At 40.4% G+C, this 10,746-nt stretch overlaps 1 protein-coding gene across 1 annotated transcript; it reads left to right on the top strand.

Annotated features, from left to right (window-relative positions):
* Nucleotides 1-9: 9 nt before the first annotated feature.
* cse1l (CSE1 chromosome segregation 1-like (yeast)) lies at nucleotides 10-10,680 on the top strand. The gene is made up of 25 exons (XM_061833918.1): nucleotides 10-161; nucleotides 2,492-2,584; nucleotides 2,775-2,917; nucleotides 3,014-3,115; nucleotides 3,200-3,345; nucleotides 3,576-3,666; nucleotides 3,769-3,876; nucleotides 4,012-4,104; nucleotides 4,219-4,386; nucleotides 4,468-4,597; nucleotides 4,677-4,742; nucleotides 4,932-5,134; nucleotides 5,209-5,293; nucleotides 5,852-5,913; nucleotides 6,004-6,140; nucleotides 7,166-7,269; nucleotides 7,379-7,476; nucleotides 7,563-7,713; nucleotides 7,816-8,024; nucleotides 8,302-8,399; nucleotides 8,501-8,586; nucleotides 8,726-8,807; nucleotides 9,518-9,664; nucleotides 9,846-10,077; nucleotides 10,178-10,680. Exons 2-25 carry the CDS (start codon nucleotides 2,500-2,502, stop codon nucleotides 10,265-10,267), a joined length of 2,916 nt encoding a protein of 971 aa, XP_061689902.1. The 5' UTR covers nucleotides 10-161; nucleotides 2,492-2,499; the 3' UTR covers nucleotides 10,268-10,680.
* Nucleotides 10,681-10,746: the final 66 nt, after the last annotated feature.

Raw genomic sequence — 10,746 nt, 5'->3', positions numbered from 1 at the left:
GGCGTCTCTTTCTCCCGCACTTTGACATATGCGCATGCGCCATCGTGTGACCGCGCTGTTCCTTTTGCTGGAGACGTTTGAAAGCTGGCACGGCGAGCACGAGCGTGCAGTTGGTGTCTCCTAGTGCTACATCGCATACTGACAAAACAGTCACAGTGACGGTAAGGGCGCTTGCGACTTCCCTATAGTGACTGGCGCGTCAAAAACACACGTTGAGATCCGTTAGCGATTAGTTGGTGAGGAAAAACATTTCGCAGTTAGGAATGAGCTAACTTTATCCCTACGTTAGCAACTTCGCGCTAAGGCTAGCCGTGGTTTTTATTTACAAATGCTGACATTCCATGGTGCTTGATTTGTCTCGCGTCTCTGGTGCTGAGATAACATAAACTGAACTAAACGTAATGTAAAATCATAAAAAATATCCACCTGCGCTGATCAATAGACGTCAAATGTCCAGCTTGGCTTTTAGACTTTAAACTGATCGGGAGTCAGCTGGGCCAGTTGAACGAATGCTGTTGTGTAGCATGTGTTGCTAAGTTAGCTGCTACCGAGCTAACGTGGGCTAGGCTTCAGAATGATTTGTAGAAAGCGGGTTTAGATACATGCTGACAAAAGTACTGCCCAACTTTGACCTCTCTGTTCGTTTGAAACTTGATGTTTATTCAAATAAACTACACGAGTCTCTAACGTCGAAATGAATTCGCTATGCCTTAACGAATAAGCCAAATTCTCAGTGATAATTTTTGGACGCTACTCTCGTACCTTCTGAGGTTCATGTAATAGACTACAGCCTATCATGTATTTTTTTTAATCTATATATTGCTTTCTAACATTAGAATAGCGGTTGAGGTGGTCCACACACATCCCAGCTGACCTTGTGTTAGTGGAAAGGTACTACAGCTTTGAATGGTCGAGAGCAAGCACTTTATAAACTCCTATGGGCAAGAGCAAGGCTGACTCATTTGGTGCGAGAAGAACGCCATGGTTAGAATCAGGCTGGAAACCAAAATTTAACAACAGTCCATGCTCACATACACACCTATTTAAAATGTAGACTACAGGTGTCAAAATCAAGGCTCGGTGTCCATCCCAGTTCTCCAGCCTCATCACTTTGTGGTCCTGTAAGCAAATCAATCAACCACCCACACCACAAATTCTAAACTATTCACACCTGTAAAAGCACACCGAATGATGCAAATAAACTTAGTTCTCACGAGTGGCTGTTCGTCAGCAACTAGATGTGGTGTGATTTACAATTTGAATTAATGGCTTTAGAATGTAGCAGATTAGGGGTATCCAATTTAAATGATGGAGGCAGCCACAATCATTCGTCAGCGCTATATAGCCCTCATAAGACAACACACTTACTAACCAGGTGTCTGACCGAATTACCATTTTTAAATGGGGAAAAAATTTTGTCTATATCATTTTTTTGCCTTGAATCAATCTATGTCACAGTTTAATGTACTTTATACACAGATGCATGTGTTTAAGGTCACATTATCACAAAAAATTACTTTAATAATTTTTTTCCTTAGCGCAAAAGGGCTCTTGTGCACAAAAATTGCCATTGAAAGATGACACAAGACTGCTGAACAACAAAACATTAAGTGCAAGAACCTAAGTATACTATTTTGCTGCATGTCATTCAAAATATTTAAGTCAGTTGGCTAGCTAACTCGCTTACGTGTATGATAGTGTGCGGTACAGTATTGAGCACAAAACCTCACTCTGCTATGTTGAAGGAGACTTTGCTGTGTTTCCTCTATCCTCACACTAGCCCAAGCAGCCATGAGGCTTGCCCATTATTGTCAAATGTCTTTTTACTATCAGGTCAAATTTATGTTGCATGTTAGTGACATGAATCCATAACCTGGTCAGTTCTGTCGATCGTTAAATAGATGTTAGCATTAGCTGGTGATTCACCGGGTGGTGTGGGCATGCTTTTCAAAGTAGTAATGCTATATTTTCTCCTTCGTGTTGGAGTTGGTGCTTCCTTGAATGACTCGCCAGCGCCACAAAAATGACCATCATTGACAGAATAGAGGTGTAGATGTGCTACAAAGCACTTTCTGTCCTCAAATGGTGAGCAATGTAACTACAACATAGAACAGGTCGTTTTTGGTGGTTAAAGCATACTTTTTCTCATGCTCCAAAAATAACTGAGGGGCCACACAGTTTGGACTGGGGGTCGGCCATTTTCAGAACAAAAGTTGTTTCAGAGTACAATGCGAGATCCAGACAAGCCATATCACTACAGTATACACTGTACAGTAAATGTGTTGTTTTACAATAATACATAGGTTTATTTCAAATTTACATTTTCTGCGGATAAAAAGTTAAGTACGGAGAGTCTCTGTTGCTGAAATGCACAAGTGCACACCATAAATACCAGGAGACAACCATTTTAATGCCCACATTCACACCAGTTGACGATTGAAATTTAGCACATTTTGCTTGCTGTCTCTCACTCTTGCCTTCTTCCTCGCAGTAGCAACCATGGAACTGAATGATGCAAACCTACAAACTCTCACAGAATTTCTCAGAAAAACACTGGACCCAGACCCAACTGTCAGACGCCCAGGTAAGATGTGAATTCAAAATTTTTGTTTAATTCTCTTCCTTCCATCCATTGTCTGTACAGCTTATCCCCTTTAGGGCTGTTGGTTATTTTTTCATTTATATATATCAAAAATATATGCACATTTATGTGTGGTCAATGGGCACATCAGTGATGGATTGACCCCTGCTTTGTATTCTGTCTTTTTATATAGCTGAGAAGTTCCTTGAATCCGTGGAGGGAAACCAGAACTACCCGTTATTACTTCTCACTTTGCTTGAAAAGTCCCAAGACAACGTTATTCGGGTCTGCGCTGCTGTTACATTCAAAAACTACATCAAAAGGAACTGGCGCATTGTGAGTTTTATGGCTGCAGCGTTGCAATCATTTTGTTATGGATGCCATGACGTCTGTTATGAATGTTAGGATTTACTCTATGATGTTTCTCTAAAGGTTGAAGATGAGCCAAACAAAATTTCAGAACAAGACAGAACCACAGTCAAAGCAAACATTGTTAATCTGATGCTAAGCAGTCCAGAACAGATTCAGAAGCAGGTAAACAATCATAATGTGTATTAAGTAGTTTCATTTGTTCTTGTATGTTTTTAAATAAAGCCTCTCCTGGTTCTTCTTTTTCAGTTGAGTGATGCAATAAGCATCATTGGGCGAGAAGACTTCCCTCAAAAATGGCCTGACCTTCTAACAGAGATGGTGACCCGGTTCAGAAGTGGAGACTTCCATATTATCAATGGAGTGCTCCGCACTGCCCACTCTCTCTTCAAGAGGTAGAGCTCATTTCTGGAAGATGCGAGCCCGCATTCTTCTCCAATGCATTTAACAAAGTGGACAGCTGCTGTTCTCAAGCTGTCTTTTTCACGTACAGTACCACACAACAACATGACTTGTTTATCACTTTCCTTTTTCTAATGAAAACAGTCTTGTTCATTAGTCGCAGTATAGCCATTGACTCAATCCGTGTTGTACTCACCTTTTTCAAATTGTCTTTCCCCCTCAGGTATCGCCATGAATTTAAGTCAAATGAGCTTTGGTTGGAGATCAAACTAGTTCTCGAAACATTTGCCTTACCGCTGACTGAGTTGTTCAAGGTTATTCTTTACTTGTCTTCGATTTCTTCCATTATAGAAAACCACACGCATTTTGAAACTATCAATTGTCCACTGTAAATGTACATTTTGTCTTTGTTACAGGCCACCATTGAGTTGTGTCAGACTCATGCTACTGATATCAATGCATTGAAAGTCCTCTTCTCCTCGCTGACACTGATCTCCAAGCTTTTCTACAGTCTTAACTTTCAGGTCTGTTATGTTCTTTAAATGTATGATTAAAAAAAAATGTCCAAGAAACCTCAGTCTGCACTTTGTTACGCTAAGGAATGGATCCCCTTCATGATTCATTCATTAATATTGGCCACAAATTCTGTTATTCTACAGGACCTTCCTGAGTTTTTTGAAGATAACATGGAAACCTGGATGACCAATTTCCATGCGCTTCTGACTTTGGACAATAAACTTTTACAAACAGATGTAAGTGGTTTTATTTTTTTTTTTTTAATAAATACAAAAATGCTTTTCAGTTAAATTTGCATTTTCATCCCCCCGGAAAAAGATGTTCTAGTTTTCTGTTGTTTGATTTCTCAGGATGAGGAGGAAGCAGGTCTCTTGGAGCTCCTTAAGTCACAAATCTGTGACAATGCTGCACTTTATGCACAGAAGTATGACGAAGAGTTTCAGCCATATCTTCCTCGTTTTGTCACTGCTATCTGGAACCTCTTAGTTTCCACTGGGCAGGAAGTTAAATACGACCTGGTAAGTTTCCACACTGAAATTCAGTGCTGTTTCATTTTTCTGTCATGTCCGGCATTTAATCAGTTTTATGTTTTATTGTAGCTTGTGAGCAATGCCATCCAGTTTTTGGCATCGGTCTGTGAAAGACCACACTACAAAAATCTATTTGAGGATCAGAATACACTCACTAGCATTTGTGAGAAGGTCATTGTGCCCAATATGGAGTTCAGAAGTAAGTGAAATGGGCTCATCTACGAATGTGCTCTTGGTGTTGTGACTTTTGACTAGCGTGTCTTGCAATACTTGATTAGGTGCAGACGAGGAGGCTTTTGAAGATAACTCTGAAGAATATATACGGAGGGACCTTGAAGGCTCTGGTAAAGTTGAAATTGTTCCCTTCCTTAATGTTTGGTAATTGATTCAACAGTTTTGACATTAAAAATAATTACTTTTCATTGTCATGTTTTTATTGCTCATCAACATGAGTTTGAGTGATAATGCCAGATGATGCCTTTCATCTGTAGTAGTTAATTTTCCGTACCATTCATTCCCTCTTCTTTTCTCAGACATCGACACTCGACGTAGGGCAGCCTGTGACTTAGTAAGAGGCCTGTGTAAATTTTTCGAAGGCCCAGTCACAGCCATCTTCTCTGGGTATGTGAACTCAATGCTGGCAGAGTACGCGAAGAACCCTTGTGCAAACTGGAAGCACAAAGATGCCGCCATCTATTTAGTCACATCACTAGCATCGAAAGCACAGACACAGAAGGTACTGGTGATGGTTTTGTTAGTTTAATATTGAATGATCATGTTTGCATAATTGCCTCTTGTTTTCCCCTCTAGCATGGAATTACACAAGCCAATGAATTGGTGAATTTGACAGAGTTTTTTGTGAATCACATTCTCACAGATCTAAAATCTGCTAACGGTAAGACGTCACCTTATTAGCTCCCTGCATAGTCCCAATTCGGCACTTGCAGATTCACCTCTTCACTGAATTATTTTCAAACTCATTTTTTTTTTTAATATATTTTTAAAATTTTTGCTTTAAGGTGAACCAATCCCTAAACATCTGTTAGCGGTATATCCCTGGTTATCCATTTTTAAAAAATTGTCAGTGCATTTAAAATGGCCATTAATTTGGATTGATGCTATTCACAGCTGCGCTTGGTCTCAATTGCATGCAAATAGTCAGGCTGCACTGTACATATAAAATATGAAAAAGGCCTGCAATGCTTCCATTTGGGTTTTTTTCAATGTGTAATTCAAATGTGCTTCAGCTTTTATAGGCTGTTTTCGCTCTTAACTCACAGCAATGAGCCTTGAATGAATTTTGCATGAGACAATTTCTAAAGATTGAAAGCCAGAGGTTGTTCAAAAAGGAAAAAATGGGATGTACAAAATGCAGTAACAAATTCTTCTTCTTAATAATATATGCAATGTATATGCTTTATTTATATGTGAGGGCTTGATAATGTCATTGCAGTCAATGAATTCCCAGTGTTGAAGGCAGACGCTATCAAGTATGTGATGATATTTAGAAGCCAGGTATGCGCAAACGCTTTCTCCATCATGTACACATCACAATGCAAAGTATCATTAAAAAAAACAAACAAAAAACTTGTGCTTCTATTTCAGCTTCCTAAGGAGCAACTGCTGCAGGCTGTTCCTCTCTTGATCTCTCACTTGCAGGCAGAAAGTACTGTGGAACACACATATGCTGCCCATGCTTTGGAGAGGCTGTTTACGATGAGGGGCCCAAACAATACAACACTGTGAGTGTCTACTTGTATATATTAAAACATCCATCCATTTTCTTTGCCGCTTATCCTGACGAGGGTCGCGGGGAGTGCTAGAGCCTATCCCAGCTTTCAACGTGCAGGAGGCAGGGTACGCTCTGAACTGGTTGCCAGGCAATCGCAGGGCATATAGAGACGGACAACAGCCACACTCACAATCACACCTACGGGCAGTTTAGAGTGTCCAATTAATGTTGCATGTTTTTGGGATGTGGGAGGAAACCGGAGTGCCTGGAGAAAACCCAGGCTAGCACGGGGAGAACATGCAAACTCCACACAGGCTGGGATTGTACCTGGGACCTCAGAACTGTGAGGCCAATGCTTTCCAGCTAATCCATCATTCCATCTATTGTAAAACAGATTGATTTTATTATTAAACTTAACCTGTTATGTTCAGATAAGGAATGGGCCGCTTATTGGCTTCATTGTGTACTATAGTTTTAAAAACTCCCTAGTGATATGAACGACGTTTTTTTCCATGTTATCGATCTTTTTCTGATTTTATTGGGGGGGGGTACGTTCAGGCAAAGTGACATATGCCAACACCCCCCCCCCCCCGCCCCCATTTTTGGTGCAAGCACTCAGTGATCCCTACAACATTTCCCCTTATGGAAAATCTGTTACAAGTTATCTTGTCTACAATTGATGAAATAAATAAGCTGGACTCGCAACTAAGGCAGATGAGCAAAGCAGCATGGGTTTGAACAGCCAAGTGGGGGAAAGCAGAGAAGTACCTTTTGCATTTTCTGAGAAATCGGACATTTACTTTTGTGCTACATTTTGACTTTATTAAGGACAACATTTTTTTACATTTACTCATGTAGGTAATATTTTATGTTTTAAAAATAAGAGGTTGTGTAGAGATAAAAAAAGAAAAAAAGAATCATTTCCACACACATTTCATTAAAACTGCAAGTACTATTTTGCTCCAAGTCATCACAATGCTTGAGGTCACATCACTATGTTGTGAAACTGCTCCTTTTTGGCTGCTCGTCTCTCAGTATCACTGCTGTGGAGATGGCGCCTTTTACTGACATGCTCCTCACCAACCTGTTCAAGGCAATGACACTTCCTGGTTCATCCGAAAACGAATACATCATGAAAGGTGAGGGAGACTTTGTCCTCAAAATTTTCTCACCAGGTAGGCACCTACATATTGATTTGATGCCTTTGTTTTTCTGTTTTTTTTTTTTTTTTTTTTTTTTTTTTCCAAGCCATCATGCGAAGCTTCTCACTGCTCCAGGAATCAATCGTTCCTTACATTCCCACTTTAATTGATCAACTCACTCAGAAGCTCCTTTTAGTCAGCAAGGTAACATGCAATCATTTGCTGTTTTGTGAACATACAGAACTTTTGTCTTTGGAATACTCTAAAGTCTTATTGTGTGCCACTCTCAGAACCCTAGTAAGCCGCACTTTAACCACTACCTGTTCGAGTCCCTCTGTCTGTCTGTCCGGATCACCTGCAAGGCTAACCCCACCACTGTTGGCAGCTTTGAGGAAGCTCTCTTCCCTGTTTTCACAGAGATTCTCCAGAATGATGTCCAAGGTCAGCTTCCTCCGTTAAATAATGTGAAAATATCCCATTTGTGGACATGTATTGGTTGATTGAAGCCCATGTGTTCATCTTCACTTTTGTGCTTTGTTGCAGAGTTTCTCCCCTATGTATTTCAAGTAATGTCTCTCCTCCTGGAGATTCATTCCAACTCAATTCCCTCTTCCTACATGGCTTTATTCCCTCACCTACTGCAGCCTGTGCTGTGGGAGCGCACGGGCAACATCCCCCCTCTGGTGCGCCTGCTTCAGGCCTACATGCAAAAAGGGGGAGCCACTATTGCTTTATCTGCTGCTGATAAGATAGTATGTGAGAGCAGTTTTGTGCACAACAAAAAGTATAAATGTCCTACTTGATTTTACAGTGTTTTTATTTTGGAATTGTACACATTGTGTATAAATCAGAAAACAGTCTTATGTAGTCTCACACCACAGCTACTATGTTATACATGTTATGAAAAGCCTCAAAGCTAGACATTTCTACACGCTATACTTATCAAATAGTGTTATGCCACCAAGTGTTGTTGTTCATGAGCTGAGAGGTTGATGGCCACTTAAATTAACTTCATCTTTCTCTCCTCAGCCTGGACTGCTCGGTGTTTTCCAAAAGCTTATTGCCTCCAAGGCAAATGACCACCAAGGATTTTACTTGCTCAACAGCATCATCGAGCACATGCCCCCGTAAGTCAGCTCTCGTCTCAGCTTCTTTGAACTTTGAGTGGTTGCCACGATTGACTGCTCACGACACTTGCTGTTTTTTTTTTTTTTTTTTTTTTTGTCAGAGAATCCCTCATTCAGTACAGGAAGCAGATATTCATTTTGCTTTTCCAGAGACTCCAAAGCTCCAAAACCACAAAGTTTATCAAAAGTGAGTATAGTCATTTCGCTTCACCTCATTTAAGTGTATAAATCATCTCATAAAGTGTCCGCCTATTAATTTAAGGATACTGTATTGTTACTTTACATAGTTGGTTATAATGCGTCCCCTTTTCATATCCTCTTCACAGGTTTCTTGGTATTTGTCAATTTGTATTGTGTCAAGTATGGCGCTATTGCACTCCAGGAGATTTTTGACAGCATCCAGGCAAAGTAAGTCAGTTTGGAAAAATTCTGCATTGATCAAATTCAAGTTCGGTCCCAATGTGAACGTTACAGCTTATGTTGTACAATGATGATATGCTTTGCTGCTCTTTGCTGCGGCATGCATTTCTCTAAACACGAGAGAAAATACAATAGTCAACTTTCTCGGGTGTGTTATTTGGGGCGTAACACACACACACACACACACAAAACAACTAGGAGTGAAGTGCTGAAGTTTTGAAGGACATGTAGAACGAACTGTTTAGCTCCTAAACACACTAGCTAGTCATCTCGTGGGCTACAAAACACAAACTTTTAAATTTCTCTGAAGTCTCTCTGTTCTCTGTAACTGCATGCTCCACATGGAGCAAGGCTGTGGAGTATTGAACACTGGCACCAGCGTACCGGACCACTGGTGTTCCTTGAGCACACTGGTGGCTAATGACCAGCCATCCAACTCCGTTGGCTCACTGTGAGATCACCAAATCAATGACAATTTGTCAAGTCTGGGAAAAACCATCTGTCCATTTTTTTTTATCAAAGTATATGTCAACGTAAAGTCACGAATAATGCAGCTTTCAGTAGGTGAAGATCCCATTTCTCAAGAACCATCTTGAAAGTCTTCATATTGACCTCCAGCTTATCTGTCCATACGCAATAAAATGTAAACTATTATTATTCAATGTGCTATATCCTTATGTATTTCTTGTTTTGTGCAGAATGTTCGGTATGGTCTTGGAGAAAATTGTTATTCCAGAGGTTCAAAAGGTGTCTGGAACAGTTGAGAAAAAGATCTGTGCCGTTGGTATCACGAAGGTACTCACTGAATGTCCTGCTATGATGGATACGGAGTACACTAAGCTCTGGTAAGCAGCCAACCCCAATTGTGTTTACTTCTGTCAGTGCAATTCATATGAAATAAATGCCTGGAGGATTGCTACTTGCTGACAGTCTCGTCCTCATGGATGGGATTTGTAAAGACACCCTCCCGACAATTTGAAATTGCTTATCTGTCCAGCCTACTTAATTGAGTATGTGTTTGGTTAGGACCCCGCTGCTCCAGGCCCTCATTGGTCTCTTTGAGCTGCCCGAGGATGACAGCATCCCGGATGATGAGCATTTCATTGACATTGAAGACACACCTGGCTATCAGACTGCGTTCTCACAGCTGGCCTTCGCGGGAAAGAAGGAATACGACCCCATCGGAGATGCTGTTGGCAATCCTAAAATATTGTTGGCCCATTCGCTCCACAAGCTTTCTACAGCCTGTCCAGGAAGGGTATGTTGTTTTTCTTTTTTTTTTAATGGGAAGCTTTTAAGTCTGTGCTCAACATTTTGATCAGGCCTTGTCTAATTGGATTCTTAATCTTTTGGGGTAGGTTCCATCAATGCTGAGTAGTAGTATGAATACTGAGGCCCTCCAGTTTCTGCAGACTTATCTACAGGGAGCCAACGTGCAACTTGTCTGAAAGACGATGCTGTTCACTTCAAAAGGATGCCGTAATGTATACACGCTCTACTACCATCAAAAAAACGGAATCCCCCACTGAGGTAATCATTGACCACTTAGGGTTTTCTCTTGAAGGCGATGATTAGGTTTTACGTGTTTTAAAGACCATGACCAAATGGTAGTTTAACACATTTACAGTTTTGTTTTTTGAGCTCTTGCCGTTTGTTGTGAAACAAAAGTTGGAAGAAAGAAGCAAAAATCCATCATTCACTTTTTCCAACAACAGCTCTAGCAAAAGACGATGAACATATTGGAATTTATCTAGGCTTTTTTTTTTTTTTTTTAATGTTTTTGTGTTGCATGTTTGCTGGAGCTTTGTTCATGTGTAGGCTGTTTTGAAAATTTTCATGTGAATAAAAAGAGGCACTTGTATAGAATTATGGCTTCAGCATCACTTCAATCTTTACCTCGGGTATGTCCATCATATTCTCCAATGTG

Source organism: Syngnathoides biaculeatus, chromosome 10, assembly GCF_019802595.1.
Source record: "Syngnathoides biaculeatus isolate LvHL_M chromosome 10, ASM1980259v1, whole genome shotgun sequence".
NCBI classification, from domain to species: Eukaryota; Metazoa; Chordata; class Actinopteri; order Syngnathiformes; family Syngnathidae; genus Syngnathoides; species Syngnathoides biaculeatus.
This window is presented reverse-complemented; position numbering and strand designations above follow the sequence as displayed.